Below are 21,321 nucleotides of genomic sequence, written 5' to 3'. Positions count from 1 at the left end.
TGTTAGCTTCTTCAGTGCAGTGGAAACAAGAACATGATTGAACTGTGGTTACTCCATTTGTCTATGGGAATCTAGAATCCTATCTAGAAACTATGTTTATCCCTCTCACGTGCTTTCCCCAAACTGGATTTTGAAATATTGTGGATATTAAGGGAACAGGAGAAAATACTATCCAAGCATGCAGGACAGTATTACCAAATCTCTTGCTTGAATAGTGAATAAAATAAGAAATTGGGTTATTTTCCTTTTTTCTGTTTATTATGAACCCACGATATTTTGAGGTGTTCATGGGATGTCCCAAATGTTTTCTTTAATTTCTTTTACTGATACAGCATGTGTAGTCTCTACAAATAGCCTCAAGCTGTATTTAGCCTTATCATCCCTATGTTAATTTGCATTGTAGTATTTGATATACATGCATTTCTTATATGTTATATTAGGCCCAGAACTGCATAATGTGATAATGATTTTTAGGTCTTACTTCTTGAACAATGACTTTCATGCCTGGGCCCCTTAACTCAAAGCCTAAATGGCTAAGAGAAGTAGTCTCTGAGAATTAGTATTAGACAGCAGTTTGCTTAATGGCCAGTGGTCTGAGGCAGGGGAGCCAGGCCCTTCCAGACAGTACAGAATTTACATTTTATGTAGAGAGCTCTGTAGCAAGAATAACACTAGGGAACAGGATATTCAGGGAAGGACGTTTCGTACAGTCAGGAAATAAGTGAGAGACGGTGTCCTTAGGATATGTGTGAAAAGATATAAATTTTCTCCAGGTCATAATTAGATCAGGAAAAGTTTCTGGTCTGGTAAACAAATACGCTCTTGGCAGGCAGGAAGTTATATGTATACAATGGGCTCCCCAAAAATCCAATGGATAATGTATATAAATGTAACCAGAATAAGAAATGGTGCTTAAGCTTTGCCATGGGAACAAGTCTTTATCTAAACTTTCCTGGGCATAAGGTGTTTTGAATAGCCTGTGTTCTGGTTGATGGGAGCAGTTGCAGGAAGCCATGACAAGAAGGTCAGAGGCAGCTGCTGCTTTCTAACCTGTCTGAGCTGAGAAGGAGCTGTATTCTTAGGGATAAGATGCAAGGATAAGGTAAAATGATCGTTCTGATATTTCCTTTTATTTGTCTATTCTTTTATTTTTTCCTGTATCTCAAAATATGTTTGCTAATTTCTTATGGCTACCCTTATTTTTATAATAAATCCTTTCTATCAGTGATAAGTGTGACTTCAGAGCATTTGATCATATAGTCAGGCCTCTTCTAAGGAAGGGGTGAAATCTGTAATTTCTGAGCACATGATCAGACAAGGGCATGACTTTTCTAGTTAATAAAATCCCCTCTACTAACAGGTAACAAGACCTAGGTGGGACAGATACATCTGAGGTGGCATAGGTCAAGGAGGTGAACTTCAAAGCATCTCAGTCTGTTCTTAATGGTCAAGCAAAGATGCAGAGAAGGGCTTGGGGCTGAAAGGCACCCCTGAAGGAGTGAAAACTTGCTGGGATTGTGTCTTAAGGCCCCTGCTATGTTAAATATAGTACACAATTAACTGGTGAATCATGCAATAAATGTAAACCAGCCACACAATAAAAATGACTATATAAAAAGAACCAACCGGTTTTTAAGTTAGTGCTTGAAAATGTGTAACACCTCTGTAGCTGGTTTCTATCCATCTTTAATTTGAATGTGTAGAAGCAGGTCTCTTAAAAGTACATCTGACCAAATCTGGGGTCAGGATGTTTCACACTGTTCTTTTCTGTGACTCCATGTTTTCTCCTGATTATATTATTAGAAGCATCTGAATATGATTTCCAGTTGAAAACCAAGAAGAAAGTAATGAACAAGGCTAGTTCAAACTATGACTTTGAAGGGCCTATACAGTTTCCTCTCAGTCATTTTGCTGTCATTAACCAGCTTTTATACGTTTGCTTCAAGTCTGCCATCGCCGCAGACCCTCCGCAAGAGTTGGAGTGTAATTTGAACCCTGCTCCCTCCCCAAAGTTAACCTTAAATTGCTGTTGCTCAGTAACTGCCCACACATAAAAACACCGCAAAAGAACACAGCAGTTCCCAAATTTAATGATATGCATATTTGGATTTCTCATTTAAAATGAGTAGCAAATTTTCTTTAACTGAGGATTTACAAGCCTGAACATATTAGTTATCTATCATTCATGTCATTGGTAATGGAGTGCTGTTGTATATGTTAACTTGCAGATCCATAACTCTACAGAAGCCCATTCTACCTATGATCTGTATATTCTTGTCACGATAAGTGGACTGAGCTACCGAAGATACAGTGTTAAAATCTCAGCTGACAACGGATTAGCATTTGTTGCAAAATCAATTAAGTATAGACCAAAAGTAATAAACTATGGTCAACACCAGAGTAAGCAGCTGCTTTCTGTACTTAATAACTGCTATCAGGTGATGTGGGACCAAGATACTAATCTAATGCACAGCATTACAGACAGGTAAGCCCGTCAGGATTTACACTGTTGTTCTTATAGAAATCTGGGCTGGGTAAATGTCTTCTTTAAAAGTAAATCCAAATCATGCATTGAATTATAATTACTTATATCTCGTGGTTAACCACTAACTGTTTTGCAATTTAAAAATGTCTTATCCATTCTGCTTAATTTATGATGTGAACTAATGAATGGTCTTATTCTTGCTTAATGCAATATTGTTAACAATATAATGTGTATAATATAGTTTTATAATGTATAAACTTTAAAAGAACTAATGTGTATATAAAACATACATTTTGGGTCTGCAGTGAGTCTATAGAATCTTAAATGACAGCAATAACCAGGATCTTTCCTCCTCCTCAGTAATTACTGTATTCTACAACTGGTAGGGTATAAGAACTTCAAGAGGATTTCTTGAGAAGAAACTGACATTCTTTCTACTTGTATGAAATCAGGAAAACTCACCAAAAGTACAAGCTGCATCTGTAGGTTTGCAAGTCCAGATTCTCAGTGGGTTTTACTCACCACAGCTCTGTGGACTTTACTGATTTCTACCATAATATTCAAAACTACACATTCATCTGAGTAATAAATTGGGATCTCATTCACATAAGTTTTCTTATTTGACAGTCGTCTCCCTCACATGGGTTTTGGGAGAATCAGTCAATTAATGTGTGTACTATATACTTAATATTACAGATTAGAGATGGTCCTGAACCAAAGCATGAGATCTGAACACTGAGGGAGTTCAGAGTCCATGTCTACATTTTTATTGCTCTGTATGGAGATAAATCAAAAGCTGGAGTCAGATTCCCTCCTTAGAAATTTGAAGAATACATGCTCACAGATACGAGAGTTGTAATTCAAGCCTGTGGTATGGTATGGTATTGTAATGGTAATGAAATATTAATGTCTTTACAGTTGAAGATTTTCCTGGTGCTTTGACACAGGAATGGCTATACATACAGTGTCTATAAATTGATATTACATCTGAACTGCCTTCTTCCTTTTTCTGAGTTATAATATTTCTCCATCCCCTGATGGTATGTTGCAAGGAGTAGGCTCCAGCCTCTGGTACACAGGGGCACCCTTTCTCATTATGAACCCTTTTACGGGAAGGGGTTGGTTGGATTTTATGCAAGGATGTTGAATACAAGGAGGTATGTTCTGGAAGGGTGAGAAGGACTGTTTCCTTCCATATCTCTTCTGCTTAAACTAGATTTCCACAGTTCCTCCTTTTACAGACAGATCTTGGGACGTATAAGCTCAGTAAAGTACCATTTTCCACTTGAACCAAATTTACTGGGCGTTGTTTTCATTGAGAATAGCAGAATTACTAATGCTTTGGTAAGACAATAAATACTTTACATAGAATTGACAATCATAAGATGCTTTCATAATGTTTTATAATCGCAGAGTAATTAATCCTTACAACTCTCCTCTAAAGACTCTATCGATAACTATTACCACTTTTTACAAATTGAGCAACTGGTGAGAATGAGAGGAAAGCTGAAAAGCAGCATAGCTCTTTACTATTCTGGTAAAAGAAGGGAACAGCAGAGTTGGTCCTAGACTTGGGTCTCTAAAAAGCTGCTGCCTTTTACCACTTACACTCTTGTTACTTGGGTTGCACATGAAGATCTGGTTCATGTTCATTTATGTAGCTGTAAAGTTAATTGATCTTGCTCTAGTCTTTGTACCAAATATCTTACATTTTTCATGCATTGACATTTTTCATGCCATGAAGAACTTTTAATCCCATGTTTTTAGGTAATTCCTGCTGTTATTGAAGCCTAAAAGGGACATTGTAAAATCTAAGGAATATTTTGATTTGCTAAAAATATCAATGATTTAGGGAATTACATGGAATGGTTAGGAGGCCAATAGTTCTTTTATAATTCTTTTATATTGAGTGATAAGCTGGTAAACCTTTGGTGGGTGGCACTTTCTATCCTAACTGTCCTTGTCTCCTGATCCCCTTTCATATTAATTATACAGTTCTGTAGCTTGCGCATAAAAATAGGCATCTACTATGAAAATCACATTTTTGTTTTTTTCCTTTTGGGATTTACAGGGAGACTAACCAGACTATCCAGGTAACCCAGGAGTTCCTTGAATATCATGTGAATGGAGATGTGAAGAAGGGACCTATTTCAGACAACTACATATTTAGCACAGATGGAGCAGCTGTTCAAGTATCAAAAGCAGTGGGACTAGAAGTTGTTTCAGGAAACCTAGTGACAGAAATAAGGCAATATTTTTACAGGTAAAGGAGGAAGTGTGATTTATCCTCATCAAAATATTCATTCCTCTTTCCACATGTGGAAGTAATTCTATTCTGTCCATTCTAAATGGCAAACCACATATGTAGTTTGGCTTCTTAGTGGATTTTGTTTAGCAAACAGCTGGTAAAAAGATATTGATATTGTGTTTAATTTAGTTGTGCATCTCAGTGTACATTGAAAGAAAAATATTGTAGATTTGGTAATTGTTTGTTTTTAACATGGAGCTGAGATATTGTTTTCACACATCTTGATGCAAACTGTGGTTTAAAACGGTTTGCACTAAACAGAAAAAATTAGTTCTGAAAACAGAAGTGTTGCAGGTAGGTTCAATTTTCACTTGTCTATAATTAGCGAACTCTGCATGGTGGAACAAGAGAACTAATTAATGGCAAAGAAATTGAATTGAATCTAATGCAACAATCAGGACTCTATTGACAGCCTAAAAAACTAGTCACCTTTTTTTGCTATTTAAGGTAATATACAGTCTGCTACCTTTATTTTATTTATTTTTTGTATTTAATTTGTTTTATTAAACTCTTCATTTTAAATTAAGTTGCATTGCATAAGGATGATAACTGGTGCTATTAAAGATAATTTCAAACTACAGTACACCCAGAAAATGCAAAATAGAATATGTATACCAAAATGAACATTCCCTAGGTAAGGAAAATGACATGTAAAACCACATATATTTTCCTGAATGTAAATGTATTATTGCCACTTTCAATATTTGACTTCATTAATCAATTGCAGGGTAAGACAGACCCTCCATCTGATCAGTACTTTGTATTTAAAAGGTTTGGGTTACTCTGTAGTAATATTAATCTCCAGAAATGGATCCAGGATTTTGCAAAGTGGGTTGTAGTTGCAGCAACCAGTGCTGCAATGGTGGCTGCATGCCCTGTTCCCAGACTCCTTCCCACACTGGGGCAGGCAGTCCATGCCACAGGAGAAGCATCTGAGGACTTAAGTCCCAAGGAAGATAAGAAATTCCTCCTCTCCCTCCCCCTCTATGCTCAGAGGCATGTCCCCTTCCCTCACTGTCCCCTCCCTTCCCCTTACTCCCTCCCCTGCCTGCTGCTGCAGGTGTTTACACTGTCCCAGGGGCAAGAGGTGTTCCTGTCCCACTTCAGCTGAGCTGCTCTCATGGGACCATGGCAGCGGCAACACTCATAGGCGGGCACGGCCCCCCTCCCCATGCCTTCTCCCCAGGTTGGCAGGGAACATCCACAGGGGAGCAGGCAGGAAGGGGAAATGCTCCCACCAGCTGCCATTGCTGCTTCTGCAGTCCCAGGCTGATCCCAGCCCACACACAGCCCACCTGGAGGAAACAGAAGCTCTCCTCACTTTTGGGACACTGGAGACGGCACCGCAGGTGGAATGGGAGGGGAAAAGAAGGGGGGAATGTTTACCTTCTTCAGGACTTAAGTCTCCAGCTGCTGTTCCTGCAGCATGGTCAGAAAGTGGGGACAGCTGCACCACTGCACCCACTCTAGACTTGCCCCTGTAAATCTCTACTCTAGTGTGTCCTTACATGAATAAGCATGAAAGGAAGAGACCAACCTTCTGTTTAGAGGTGCACCAATAGGCACTAATACATTAAGATGCCATAACAGAAAAATAGGTATGCATTTAATATTTAGTAAAATGATTAACTTTTATGACCCTTGTGTAAAAGTTCAGTATATCTTCCCTAAATTCTGTTACTGACACAGATAAAATAATGTCACTAGTTACACACAGCAGACAAAATGCTGAGACATTAATGTGAATGAATACGCTGCAAGTTTATTAGTGATTAAGTTCTGATATGATGAACTGTTTTATTTGTTTAACTTCAAGTATCTTCCCTCTTCTTTTGTAGCAATATTACTGCTCAGGATCACAAATATGCAATATACACCAGGCTGTATCATGTACCAAAAAGCTATGATGGAAAGCTGCTTTGCCATAGGATAGAGCAAGAACACAGAGTTGGGTCTTTGGAACTAAATCGTGAGGCAATCCTACGGACAAGCACAAACTTAAACACTAAGCAAATGCTTCATACTGATGACAATGGGTATCAGATCCAGAAGAGACAATACAAGGCCTACATGAATAATACTGTGGCACGGGTAAAAGAGCCATAATCCGAAATCATGTGTGTGTCACATTCATTCTCTATTACATTATATGAAATTAATGTGGTCTTCTTTCAGAACTATTATCCCCTGGTACAGACAGCCTACATCGAGGATGGCTACACAAGACTGACGCTGCTTGCAGAAAGAGCACATGGCGTCTCAAGTCAGGAAAATGGGCAAGTGGAGGTAAAAGATGAATATTTTTCTCTTTTTCTACAGCCAAGATAATTTTATGGCTGCTGATGATACATGGTAAGTATTACAACTGATTACTGTTCTTACGTTTGTCTTTTGAATACAGGTGATGCTTCATAGGAGACTATGGAACAACTTTGAGTGGGATCTGAATTACAATCTCACCTTGAATGACACCTCAGTGGTGCATCCAGTGTTTTGGCTCATTTTAGGAGCTAAGGATGTTACCAATGTTCTCTCTCATACAGGCGCAGTGGCTTTAGAGCACAGACCAGTTGTTATGTTTGGAAACTTAATGGGTAATTAATTTCATGTAATGGTATTTTTTAAATTTATATATAATCCTTTTGCATTCTTTTGTGTAATTTTTTCGCTTCTGAGTCTGCATTTAAGCCTTGTAAGGGCTTTTTTACAGATGAATGTTAATGCGCTATGAGCTGGAATGTGATTTTGTAGTACACAAGTTACTTTGCTCTCCACCCGTCTGGGGACACATTTCATGTGCACTAAGAGCGCCTGTTGTATGACAGGGCTCACCCACTTTCAAAATACAATAAATGGCTTCGCTTCTAGTACATACCTAAGAGTATCCATGCACATTTAGTGCAGAATAACCAGTGTAGTGTCAACTCACAATTAGGGATGCGCCAATAAAGATTTTTTGGGCCAATACTGATGGCCAGTTATTAACAAGCCATAGTGGCCGATACCAATCCAACTGCCGATATGCAGCCCAGCTGGTAAGTCAGTTGCAGGGAAGGGGTGGGGGGGAGGAGGAAAGGGGCATGGGGGGGAGATCAGCGTCCCCACGGGGATGGAAAGAGGGAGGCTGGGGCAGGTGCAGGTATTGCCCGGGTGGGGCAGGGACAGAGCCGCGAGCAGCTCTTCCAGGGGGCATGTCGGGGGGGCTCCTGCTGCTGCATGCACCCCCAGGGAAGCATAGGGGCCATGTACCCCCTGGATCTGTGCGGGGTGAGGGCAGGCTGTTGCTGCAGGCTGGGGCCAGAGGCAGCACTTGGCTCTTTCCAGCAGGGGATTGGGCTGGGGCTGCACTTGGGGCAGGCAGTGGTGGTGCTGGGAAGAGGGGTTCGAGGGGACTATAGTGAATTTTGGGGTGGCTGTAGCCCCCTTCCTCCATAGCCTCCCCTCCCAGCACCGCCACTGATCACCCCGAGCACAGCCCTGGCTGAACCCCAACACTGGGAAGAGCCCTGTGCCAGGCCAGCCTTCAGCGGGCAGCCCACCCTTTCCCCCCACACAGATCCGGGGGGCACGTGCCCCACATGCTTCCCTCTGGGTGTGCACAGCAGCATGGAGCATCCCCTTTGCAGGTCCAACCTGTGCCCTGCCCTGGCTGGGCAGTGCCTGCCCCAGCCTCACTCCCTTCCTCACTGCAGAGGCCTTGATCTGCTGCCTTCGCATCCTTTCCTCCCCCTTCCCCCCACGGCCCTTTCCGCCACAAACTTATATACCAGCTCGACACTGCTCTCCAGGCTGCCAGGCTACAGTCCTAGCTGCATGCATGCTGTGGCTGTGCCCATGCACACAACATCTGTCAGCGACATTATCAGCCACATCAGCCAAAAAAACCAATTATTGATAATGTCAATTTTCCTTTTATCGGTGCCAATTCAATATGGACTGGTGTATTGGTGCACCTCTACTTTCAGTTTGGTTTACTGCACAGTTACCTCCCCATGTAAATAAGCCCTGAGTGACGCGGTTTTGAAAATCATGATATTAAAGCACTGGTGACACATAGGGGTGCACATGCACCCCCTGAGATCAGCCGTGCACCCCCTGGAAGTGCCAGCAATGAAACCAGAATTGCACTTACGGTTTCACCACTGGCTCGGCAATTGGCTGCTGGGGCTTCCCCCTGCCCCCCCCACAGTCGGCAATCAGCTCCTGGGGGGACCCCCTCCGCCCCTCGTTGGCAATCTGGCTTCTCCCCAGATTCTGGAGGCACCAGTCGCCTGTGTATTAAAGGCTATTGACTTTAAAGTCTCTGGTTTTAAACTGGCTATAACGATCACATAGTTGGGTGCATCCCTCTGCAGAGTTTGGAGTTTAACTCTAGGTTATACAAGGCGTGACTCAATAATGTAGTAACCCAGTTGGCACAAAGTGATAAACTTGAGGCATCCTTTGGCAACCTTGGCCTCTGTGTCTAACTGTGAACACTTCTGAATCCTGGCTTATTCTGTCTTTAAAAGATAACTAAAGCCATGTAGTAGAATAACAGCAGCAAGATTTGGAGGAACCTATGTCACTGGGCCACTTTCAGAGCAATTAGTTATGCTTTATCTTTAAATCTCCACGGAAGTGGTGTCTTATTTGCTCCTGGGTTTCCAAAACAAAGAGAGAACACACTTTCTTCTTCTCTTCAGGCAGTGCATGACCTATAGCCAGCACCTGTTCCTTTTTTGTTGACAAAACCAAGTTTTGTATGATGGTTTTTTTAGATTTCCTGTTCCGCAGGTGAACCAAAGCTGCATAGACAACCTTCTCCTGTCCAGAGTGATCCTGTGGTCCTCCCACCTAACCTTCACCTCCAAACTCTAAGCATTCCTGGTTGGACATACAGCTCCAACCACACTGAGCAGCTCCAGAATATTCACAAGGGTAGGTTTGGTGATAGGTGATGTGCCATGTATAGATTGAGATCACTCAGATTCTCACATCTTAACATGCTGGTTTTCTTTTCCTCCTTTACTTTGTGACTATTACTATTATTCATATTACAGTATCATATGGACTCAGGAACCTCTTTGCTTAAATAATACACAGATATGCAGTAAGATACAGCCTCAAAGGGTTGATGGGGTAGTGGAGCATATTCAGAACTGGGCACTTCCCTGCTCTTTGTGCCTTTTGAAAATCTTGAAATCTCAACACAAGTCATGAGAGGAAACTTGCAGCATAAACCCTGAGCTTTATAATTAAAGGTCAAATTAAGTTTTTAAAATGTATTTTCTTTCTTTTAAAGGCAATCATAAGGAAGAGGCTGCAGATTTCAGTCGTGTCCTTCTGAGAATCAGGCATCTATATGAAGTAGGAGAAGATCCAATGCTGTCTCAGCCTGCAACAGTGAATCTGAAGGTAAAATTAATCCCTTCTGCCCAACTGCAATTTAGTCTGTCTTTTCTGCAGAGGAATCTTGTTATCAAGCTTTACCTTCCTGCTCTTATTTCATTAGATATTATGTAGGCACAGAGTCTAATAATACTTCTGTTAACATCAGTGACAAAATCTGTCTCCTCCTTAGGTTTGAGTTCATTTTTTTTCTGCTCTGTTCTGTTCCTCAGTAGCCACGACCACAAATAAACCTACAGCAGGGAAACATGCACAAATATTTGTAAGACTGCATCCGTTGCATTCAGATTCATTTAATGTTTGCTATGATACTTTCTTTTTACAATTTCTTTTCATGTAGTCTTGTCTAAACATACTAAGTCTAAAAGGGATTGAAGGAAATGCATATTGTTCTCTACTTTTTCCTGAGTTATTTTTTGTGCATTTGGCAACACATTGTCTGGTCACTTTTGAGTCCCCTTGTTTGATTATTTCAACCTTTCATGTACTGGCAGGCAACAGAGTAATCATTTTTTAATAAAACATTTTGATTGTGATCCCAGAAATGCTCACAGCGAGGACAGGGGCAGGGTATAACACTGAAATGAGAGCTTTGCTTGCTGTCAGCCCATGCTAAGCTCCATGCTGTTATGGCTTGATTGCTCCCAGGACCTGAACTTGTTAGTTTAGAGTTAATGTTGATATAATACAGCGCACATTTGTGACCACAGCATCAGGCGTGTCTAGAAACATGGTATTTTGGCTCAAAGAAAGAATCTGCCCTTCTTATGGGCAAAAACAAATGTCTTTGCTCCTAGTGACATAAAGTGGGATCTGTTTGTGTTGAATAATCGGTGGCAGCTTTTAGAGTACACTGCTTTGGCCAATAAGTTTGCAGTATGTTAAACTTCTTGATACTACGGATCAAAATCTTACTTCTCTCCAGTAGCGCTTTGAAATAAAGGGCATGGTGACTGATGCCACCTTAGTCAGGAAGGGCATGTGTCCCCCCCGACCAGTCAGCAACCGGGAGGGGTCCCCCTGTGACCAATCTCACCGACCAGAGGAGGTCCCCCCATGGCAGAACTCACCTACTGGGAAGCGGCCCTGGTGCTCGCGGGGGAGGCACCAGTGCTTCTGCTTGCCCCTGCTGCCTATCACCTAAGCAGGGAGCACGGCTGGTGAGGGGGTGCACCCGCGCTCTCGGGGTACACGTGCACCCCCTTGCATCCCCTATGCGTCACCACTGCTATAGGGAAGAGTGATGGTGTAGAGTCCTATGAGTGAAGTTTAATGGGTATATTTGGGTTTCTTCATTCCTAGGCTCTGCTGAAGGGATTGGGAACCGTGGTACTGGTAGAGGAACGATCACTTACAGGAACCTGGGATATCAATGCTTTGAATCGATGGAAGTGGAAAACAGCACAGCATCTAAGCCAAGGTTAGTTAGAAGCCAGGTTTTGTTTCCTTTCTTTATGGTCTGAGCTGCTGAAAAGGATGGGTATGGGCTGATATTGTAATCAAATATCGAAAGTTAGCATGCTATCTTATCCAGCAGATCCAAGTGAAAGATTTACAATTCTTTTTGTCAGCTCTGGTCTGTATAACCAGGCTGGGTTCCAACACAGCCTCCAAACACTAATACTCAAGGGAAAAGCATATCTACATAGGGACTATTTTGAAATAACTGGGATCAGAGTCAACTAAGTCAACTCTTCCCTGTGTGACTGTAGCTTGAGTAAGAGCAGCTACATACTGCGACAAAGATTAGTTGTGCAAGTAGATGCCAAGTTATGCTAACTTGAGCTTCCTGGTAGACCTCTTCTTGACCCAAGTGGAGTGAAAGGCAGTACCACAATAGGTTACAGGATTTTGAATGTAAATAATACAGGCGTTGCCCCTAACTTGCCTTCTGTTTTCATGCTTGTCCTCTCTTGAATTTTGCAATGCTTCCAACATGGGCCAGCTGGCACAGGTGAGGCTATAAAGGTCCCACTCAGACTCAAGCAGGAAGCATGCCTTCTTTTGCAAGGTACACACAGACTAAACTGATAAATGATAGTCCTCAGCTGCTTTTCTACAGTTTGTCAGAAGGACAGACAGGTTCTCCAGGGGCAGATCTAGGATTTTGAAAAGGAGGGTGCAGATAAAGTGGTGCATCATCACATATAACACAACATACATTTTTCTCCTGTTAAAGACAATCTAGAAATTTTACTAATAGACTAGGGGCCTATTCAGTTCAAGTTTGAAGCAAAAATAAATATAACTTTATTGGATGCGCATTAATTTGCCATGTTATATATAAAAACACAACTAGCTAGGCAAAAATACTCAAAAGATGTTTCATTAGTCCTGTAGTCATTAGAATAAAATGTAAATGTCTTTCAGATTCATAAAACAAAATTGAACCTTCTTGAGCATCTTGACAGTGCATCCAATGCTTCACTGAAAGTTATTTCCACACCTGAGTTAATGTTTCTAGCTAAGGCTAAAAACAGTCTGCAGAGCTGTGGAACAGGAGCTATACCATCAGGAGCAGCTAACAGACAGCAGAATTGCAGAAAAAAAAATAGCTTGATTAGTGGAACCATTTAAAAGCCGTTAAAAAGGAGAAGGGGTCATTAACCTTGTGAAATGAAGAATTTGGAAGGAATCAAGTTGATTATAATAAGCCATGAAGTGAATTGACTCCCTTGCTGCTGCCTGTATACAAATAGTGCTGCCACTGAAGGCAGATGGTTTTGAACTTTGGGTGGAGCAAGAATCAAAACGGGGATGTGACTGCACCACTGCACTCCTCTGGATCCACTCCTAAAGTGCTTGTAAAAGGCCCTTGAAAGAGTTGCAGAGCTGCTAAGCTTCCTACAGGGCACAGAGCCTTGGAACATGCCCCCAAAGGTCTTACTGACTCACATGAGGAAGGACAAAGTAAGGTGTATTCAGACCGGGACCTGGCTAACACAGTTGTTCAGCCTGGAGTGCTAACCACTTTACAGTGAAGATGGTTCTGCCCTGAATGTCCTTGATGTTAAAAATGTCTCTTCCCTTTGTATTCATTAAAGTATGTCTGTGACACTCATCATAGTAAGATTCCAGACTTTGGTCAGTGTACACATTTCCTTTTTACAGTAGTTTTTAATAGAGATGACTAAAATATAAATCCTGAAACTACAGACTCAAGGGACCATTGAGTTTTGTATCCACATAGTTGTAATCTGGGCTGCAACACTGACTGAATTATCTTGAAAAAAATCAAATTTTTGCTTTTACATAAGTAAACTGCTGGGTGAAAAATTAGGTCAAAACCATAACTTGGAAGATGAAACATTGGATTTTTCTCTCTGGTGGCCTAGAAGCTCTCAAAATGGCCTCTCGTATGAAAAATAACATAATGGTATTTTTATGAGGGTGGTGGAAAACTGTACATAAAGTTAAGCAAGCAGCAGTAAGGCTGAAGATTAAAGAACAAACAATTCAAGGCTGGTTAGACAACTGGAAGCAGTAAAAGACATGTACTTTTTTGCATCTTGAGCATGACATTAGACAATGATTGGTACCACCATAAGTCAGAAGAGGTAGATTGTTGAAAGTATATTTTAAAATTGTGAAGGTATGCACCTTGCAGCTGCAACAGGCATGCACCTTACTCTGAAAAACTGTATCTAGGCAAACCATATCTGAGGGGTGGTTGATTGAAGAACGGTGAGATGGAAAAATATTATTTGTATTTAACTAAAATAAATCTTTTGTTAATAAATTTATCTGCATTTCTATATTTTATAGGATTCTTCAATACCAAGATTGCAGAAAATGTTACTGTAACTATACACCCAAAGGAAATCAGGACCTTTTTTGTATACTTTAAAGATCACTGAAAGCTTGTTGTGTGCTCCTGTCCCACCTAATAATTTGCTATGATTTTTTTTTAAGATCTGAAGTGACAATTTTGAGAACTTCTCCCCTAGTGCCACAAACAGAAGGAATAATTATTGTGTAATAAACTGTAAAATGTTAAATTATCAAAACTAGTTCTGGATTTATTTGCTTATAGGAAATGATATCTTACTTTTTTAGGTAAGCTATTTGTCATGTGCTCTTTTTCTTTAAATTAAAAATATCGAGCTTAAAAATAGACACAGTGGGAAATGCTTGCCTTGCCTATGCCCATGCCAATGCCATACAAACAAGTTAGATCAAACCATAGTTTGTAAAGAGGCTGTTTCTGAAAGTACAATACTCCACAACATCACTAATCACTCCCAGTTTTAGGATCCGTTTTGAATTGTGTTTCCCTTGAGTGGAAATCTCAGACATCTCAGGAAGATATCAGTTAGACAAACAGTTGAACTGATCTGTACCTGGAAAAATGATGACAAAGTAGAGGCATAGAATTTATTGGAAAAAACAAGATCTCACCTATGAAAGAGGCCAGTAGGAAAGACCTAGAAGAGAAAGTTTATTTATTATTTATACTATAAACAGCGAATGTCTAAATCTGTATGGTTCTCCAGATCGCTGTGATTTTTGGTATCACTTGAAGGCATAACAGGTCCTAGGAGTTGCCTGTCACTCTAGGATAAAGAATGCTTCTTCCCCATCACTCAATTTCTTTACCATCAACATTCATGTTTGTGATTCTTCATTCTCCTCAGCAAGACAGTTCTGAACATGATGTGGCTGAAGCAGTTTGTGCTCTGGTTATTGTTACATTGCCTTTCAAAGCCTATTCAGTCTTTGACTACATATTCACAAAGTAAAACAGTGCCATGTAATGATACTTGAGCTAAAACATGGTGCTAAACATGGAGCTAAAACATTTTGCCCGTGTTAATATAGTCTGCTTGTCACTGGACTAAGGCAGCTATATTGTTTTTAATACCCAAGTCAGCTTGGATCTCTCTACATAGCACTATGCTGTGCCCTTTATTAATTTCATCCTAAATGAGCTCCTCACTGACTAGGAAATGTTTTGGGGTTCTTTGTTACCTGTACCTTTAAAATGGTGGCCACATTTTCAAAACATGCTTGCAAATCATGCTTCCAGTTCTTCAAAAACACTTGTTGTGCCCAAAAGGCATACATAAAAAGGGTAAATATAGGGCTGTGCAAAATTTTGCTGCCAGTTTTGTTTTGAGGCTATTTCAACTCGTTTTGAGGTTGAAACAGCAAAATCGAAACAAAACAGATATTGTTGAAACAGCCTCAAAACAAAACAAGGCAAGTCTAAACATTTCACCATTTCAACGCTATTTCGACATTTCACTCGTAGGCTATAATGGGGAAGGTTGAAACAGCTGATAACTTTGTCATTTCTGGCCTGATTTGGATGAAACTTGCAGGAATGGTAGCCCCTTCTGAGGGCATGAAGCCTGCAGACAAGCAAAACGTGACATGGGTGACACTGTGTGTGTTAAGGCGCAGCAGGGTGAAAGCTGCAGGGATGGTAGCCCCTGCTGAGGCCACAAAGCCTGCCAGCTGTCAAGGAGATCGGTGCAGGGGTTCTGGGTTCTGGGGCCCTGCACCTCTGGCTGCTGACAGGCAAAACGGTTTCAACAGAATGTAATGGAACAGCTGTTTTAAATCAAATCGAAACAGAACGCTGTTATGTCAAAACACTAGTCGAAATGGAATGGTGCCGTTTCGCACAGCCCTAGCAAACAGCTACAACTCCTGGTTGGGGCAGTAGTGTTTTTGAGGACAACCCAGCACCTGTAGGCGCAGTTGGCTGTCACTGAGCACAGAGGCAGTGCTGATCAACTGTCCCCTGCTGCTCCCTCTGGGAAGCAAGCAGCAGGGAGACTGGGGCCTTTTTGGGACAGTGGGGGACCCAAAGACTGCCTGTAATCCTAACTGTAACTGTGCAGGCATTACAAATGGTGCATCAAAACGTGGCACTACAGAGAAGCTCCTCTTTCATCCAGAAACATTGCTGCAGCACTTCTGCCATTTTTGTAGCACTCAGAGTGGGGTGTACACATCTGTACCCTCAGTGTTTGTCCTGATTCTCACCTTTGAAGAGGACAGTAATAAAATGCTATAATCAAGAGTTTATGATAAAGCCAGTGAAAGTAAATGACACTGGGATTTACTTCTATGAGAGAGAGATTGAAATACTTGACAGTCAGAAAGAAAAGGAACTTCTCTTCTAAACTTGGAGGGAAGAAGTACCCTGTCGGGATCCAGGGCAGCCGGCCAGCAGCTGTCCCTGACTCCCACCCGGGCAGTTAAGGGTCCATCGCCTTAGAAGGCCGTCAGGCAGGTATTTGTGATGCTTGGAGTGGAATTGATTAGGCGGACACATCGGTTGTAAAGCAAGATTATTTATTTATGCCGTTAAGGTGGTGAATAGCGGAGGTCAGAGATATTTGGTTAGTTATAGCTTAAGGTTCGTAGGTCATATGTCGGTCTGTATAAGAGTTCGTCGGTCGGGCAAAGAAATGGAGAGAAAGGTCGTGCCGGCAGGTCATTGATTTACGTTTGAGAATTGGGTCGAGACGGGGGAAACTGACAAGTGATTGATTTGTCAGTTACTCTCACGCATACGTTCAGAGGTTTTTTAGGTGTGTGTGCGGAGGTCTCCCGTTCTTCACGGAAGTGAAGACGGGTTTTATTTGCGTAATAGCCAATTGCTTTTCACCACGTCATAAATTTAATTAGAATCGCCAATTACCTAGCGGTCTTCGCTAGGGTATTATCTCACAGGGTTATTCCCTGTTTTTTTTGACCAGTTATAATGATTTATGTACAGCACAGAAGGCTAAGTTTTATTTCTAGTTAGTGTCGCAGTTATAAATCTCTTCTTGACATGCGCAGCAAAAAACTGTTATTTTTGTTAGTTAACTCTTAGTTAACCTAGTGCAGACTAAAACTGTTTTTGATTAATATATTTTTTGCTTGTGGCATGGGCAGTACTTAATTTGGTTGTGACATACCCTAGCATTATACTGATGTTTTCCACATCTTGGTTATTAGATCAACTTTGACCATAGTTTTTATAACAAAAACATAAAAAGGTGAAAATTGCTGCAGTTTGGATCATGTGGCAGTCTAATCCTGCGCTACTGGCACAAGCACTATGACAGGTACTGCAGTAATAGCAATTAAGGCTGGAAGTTGTCAAAAGAATCTAACGCCTGGTCCTAGAAACCTCCCTTCTGCCAATAGTTACTCCAGTTTAAGGCTTCTGCTGCTGCCTGACATAGATGCTTCCACACGTTCAGCGAGCTGCTGCCATGCATTTCATAGCAGGTGCCTTCCTAGGCAGTACTTCATGCTCTGGCAGTGCAGCTGTTGAGCAGAGCCACCAAAAGAGATTGGGTACAGATGTGCTTTGGCAGCCTGGTGATGGTGGCTGCCATCTATTGATGGAGCATCTGGTGGCCAGAACTACAAACAGAGCTTAAGAATGGAGGGCATCTGATTCCTGTTCTACTTCAGCAGGGTAGGAGTGCCAGTCTTAGACTTGCTTGAAAATCCCAACAAAAATCTGTCTGAAGAAGATACATACGGTAAATAAAGTAACATTTGTAAAGAGCAACCGATTCATAGTAGTTTCTGTCTTGATAGGTTGATTTATTTTTCCTAAAAATATGTATAATGAAAGTGGGCAGCAGGACCTGTCAGTGTTTTTTGTGTTATGCTTCCTAATGAAGCATTTTATATTAATGTTTACAGAAATAATTATGGAACAGTGGACCAAGAAACATCTGTATCATTAAAGTGATTCTAGCCACCTTTCTTTTCCTGCTAATTTGGTCCCTTTATTATTGTTGTTAAACAGACGATGAGGCTGCGCAGAGGTAAGTTTCATTACATATTTAAGTATAATAATGAACCTTTGGTTCATCCTGGAAACTACAAAGGGCAGCTCCTGCAGTCTGAGCCTCAATCTCCCTACATTACAGCTACACTGTCACAGCTATTCCAGGGAGCAGAGGAACTGGTATGCAACATGTTTTAATTGCAAGAATAGATTAGCATGAATTATGTTTAGCACTGTGTCAGTAACTATGAGGTTAGGTTACTAAAAAGGTTTTGAACATGATTTATCTTTATCCACAGCAGAAATTCAACTCAATGCTGTTCCTATTCTACTCATTATCAACTACCAGTCCCTGGGCATGCTATTAATTTGCATTAAACTTACTCTGCAGTAAAATACTGCACAATAAGCCTTCTGAGGGAGCAGATTTGATCCCAATGAGAATGGCCACACATGGAGGGACATGTGCTTACAGCAGCAAAAACAGAAGCAGCACAAATTTGTGCCGGAGATTTTTGCTTCAGGATACATGCCTGAACATGCACCCTCATGTGTGACAAGTTGTGGCACTTGGGGATCTGCAGCCAGGGGCAGCTGAAGCACAGGTGATGGCCCCAACAGTATAAAAAGCTGCCCTGATGAGCAGCTCAGGCTTACTTGCTCTCAGGAGCTTCTGAGGCTGAGACAGTTGACTTTTGGGGACACTGCCCCCCCAAGCTAGCTGGACTGCTGCAGCAGCCCTGACCTAGAGTGGTCTCTGGTACCCTCTAGAGCAGTCTGGCAGTGGGGGCTGCTGCCTGGTTGTGACCTGCTGCCACCTGCAACAGCATCTGCAGCCTCATGTCTGCACACCTGGGCGGGGACTGCACGGTCACCTAGGCTGTGACATGGGCACTGCAGCTGAGCTGTCTGCACCTCTGGGCCAGCTGCCTGTAGGTTGTGGCTACACAGTTGGTCTTTGCCACGTGTGCCCATGCCCTACTATCTGGGCAGCTATCACCTGGAAGACGTGGTGGCCTGCTTTGAACTGTCAAAGCACGTCCTCCTGGCCCCAAATGGCCAGCAGGTCAGCCACCTCCAGCTGGGTCCCTGGTGCCAGCCCTGGGCAGGCTTCTCTGCCTGGGTCCTGCCAGTTGCCTCACTAACAAGAATCCTGGTGTTTCCTATTTAAAAAGCAAAAATTCTCTGATAAAAAAAATCCCACATTCACTCTTTAAAATACTCCGAAATCCAGGTTCTTCCACAATTAAAACAAAAGACCACTATATATAGAGACAGAAAGGTCAGCTGGGCAATATTTTATTGATATATTTACAATTTTGAAGCAATTTGGAAGCCTAGCAGTGTCTATCATCATAGTAAAATAAATTCTAAATTCTAAATATCTGTAAGCTTTGATGTTTGCTTTTGGTTTTCTTATAGAAAAATCAGAGCTCCCCCTGACCCCTTCACTAACCATGATGTGGGGACAGCTGCCTCTGAAGCCACATCTCCTGCCAGCAGATCTCATCCTGCCTGGCAGCTGGGCACATTGGGTGTATGATGGGGGGATGTGGGGTTTACAGGAGGGGAGTCTGGGGAAGATGTGGGGTGTGTGGGTGTGTGCAGGAGGATGTGGGGGATGTAGGGTGTATGGGAGGGATTTGGAGTTTGTGGTGGGGTTTGAAGGGGAGCCACCACATGGCCACTCCCCAGCCCCCTGTGGCGCACAGCCCCCAGAGCTGGCAGCAGCAGCAAGCCAGGCTGTCAGGGTGGTCATGGCCCACTGTAGGCACAGCACCTCAGCCACACATCACCACCTAACCCTCATGGAAAGCGGGACTGACCCAGCCTGGCCTGCCCTACTAGCATGCCCCTTTGGACAAAAGCCACAAGTGGTAGCAGGAGCTGTCTCAGTCCTGTCCAAAGGCATGCTAGCAGAACAGGCTGGGCCCATTCTCCATGCACAGACCGTAGGTCAGGCAGCTCTGCAACAAACATGACCCAGCTGGCTGCTGCTGTCAGCACTGGGTGCTGTGCACCGCAAGGCGGGGAGGGCATGTGACAGCCGTCTCTCAGACTTCCCCACATCCTCCCACACCCCCTGCCACTTTCCACACACACCACACCCACAAAGCCCACCAGAAAGCACACAGTCCCCCCACCCCCAGTCCCTGCTTACATGGGACTGCCTTAGGCCAGGTCACATCACAGCCTTGCCTTGCTCCTGTTTGCCCCACGCACTGAGGCAGTGTGCTACAGCAGCAGGGGCAGCATAGAGACGTTCTGGCCGGATGCCAGAGTGTCTCTGGAGGACCCAGGCTCTGCTTGCCTCAGGGCACACTGCAGGACTGTGCCCTATTCTGCTTTTTTCTGGGTTTGTTTGTTGTTGTTGTTACCTGGAAATCCATGTATCCAAGTCAGCACCCATGCTGCAAATAAGCAGCACAGGGAACATTTTTTTGTTTTTAGCGTGCGTCTTGCAGCATCTCAAACTGGTTTGAGATGCCACAACAGGCATGTGCACGCTCGTCTAGACGTGCCCAATGAAAGCAGGCCTGTACAGGGCTTCTCCCGTCCTGCTCTATACCCCTGCAGTAGCCAGGGGGAACTCCAGGCTCCCTCAGGTGCTGGCCTGGGAGGGGACCTGATGGGCACTGGGCCAAGAGACAGCTGCCCCTGCTGCAGGCAGAGCTCTCCTGGCCGTCTTTGCCCATTGCAAGACACGGCTGCCAGCAAGTCCCTGCGAGCTGTCTTGAGGTGTGGGGCAGCTGCTGGGCAGGGGGGCACAGGATTCACTGGCAGCTGCTCTGCTTGGTTTACCGGCCCATCCACCCCCCAGAGCAGGGCAGAGCTGGCAGCTTCAGAGGGTGAGTGGGGGCTGAGAACCCAGCCCTTGCCCACCCCGCAGAACACCTCTGCATGGCACAAAACTGGCTGCTCAAAGGGCAAGTGGGAGCTGGGAACTGTGCAGAGCTGCTCTGGGTGGTGAGCAGAGGCTGGGTCCCCAGACCCCACTTGCCCCCTGAAGCAGTTCTATGTGGAGGATGCAGAGCTGGCTGCTCTGGAGGGCAAGAGGGAGCTGAGATCCCAGCACCCGTCTGCCCCCCTGGAGCTGCCAGTTTTGTGCTGGAAGCCGGGACAGGGAGCAGAAAACTCCCCAGTCCTGGCACTGATCAGCCCCCAGTTCCTAGGGGGAGCCAGAAGCTGAGCAGTGCCGGGACCAGGGACAGAGAGCTCCTTGTCCCCTGTGGCCCCCCATGCCTAAGTTGACCCAAGTGCTACTGCGCAGTAACTACTGTACAGTTAATCTAGTACCTGTACAGGTACTAGCTTACTATGCAGTAGCCTAATTTACTGTGCAGTAAATGCCCTGCATGTGTAGACAGTTACACATTACTGCATAGTAAATTA

The 21,321-nt window shown here is 43.2% G+C and overlaps 1 protein-coding gene across 2 annotated transcripts in view; it reads left to right on the top strand.

The window, feature by feature from the left end:
* MAN2B2 (mannosidase alpha class 2B member 2) overlaps positions 1–14,191 on the top strand; it is a 43,446-nt gene extending 29,255 nt beyond the window's left edge. For both annotated transcript variants that reach the window (XM_006258907.4, XM_059721559.1), the window contains exons 11-19: positions 2,229–2,485; positions 4,557–4,748; positions 6,632–6,884; positions 6,969–7,079; positions 7,195–7,387; positions 9,570–9,713; positions 10,078–10,190; positions 11,487–11,604; positions 13,950–14,191. In XM_006258907.4, coding sequence (XP_006258969.2) covers positions 2,229–2,485; positions 4,557–4,748; positions 6,632–6,884; positions 6,969–7,079; positions 7,195–7,387; positions 9,570–9,713; positions 10,078–10,190; positions 11,487–11,604; positions 13,950–14,041 — 1,473 coding nt within the window. In that variant the 3' untranslated portion in view covers positions 14,042–14,191. The remainder of the gene's footprint in view (positions 1–2,228; positions 2,486–4,556; positions 4,749–6,631; positions 6,885–6,968; positions 7,080–7,194; positions 7,388–9,569; positions 9,714–10,077; positions 10,191–11,486; positions 11,605–13,949) is intronic.
* The last annotated feature ends 7,130 nt before the right edge of the window (positions 14,192–21,321 follow it).

The sequence above is a fragment of the Alligator mississippiensis genome, chromosome 2 (assembly GCF_030867095.1).
Source record: "Alligator mississippiensis isolate rAllMis1 chromosome 2, rAllMis1, whole genome shotgun sequence".
NCBI classification, from domain to species: Eukaryota; Metazoa; Chordata; order Crocodylia; family Alligatoridae; genus Alligator; species Alligator mississippiensis.
This window is presented reverse-complemented; position numbering and strand designations above follow the sequence as displayed.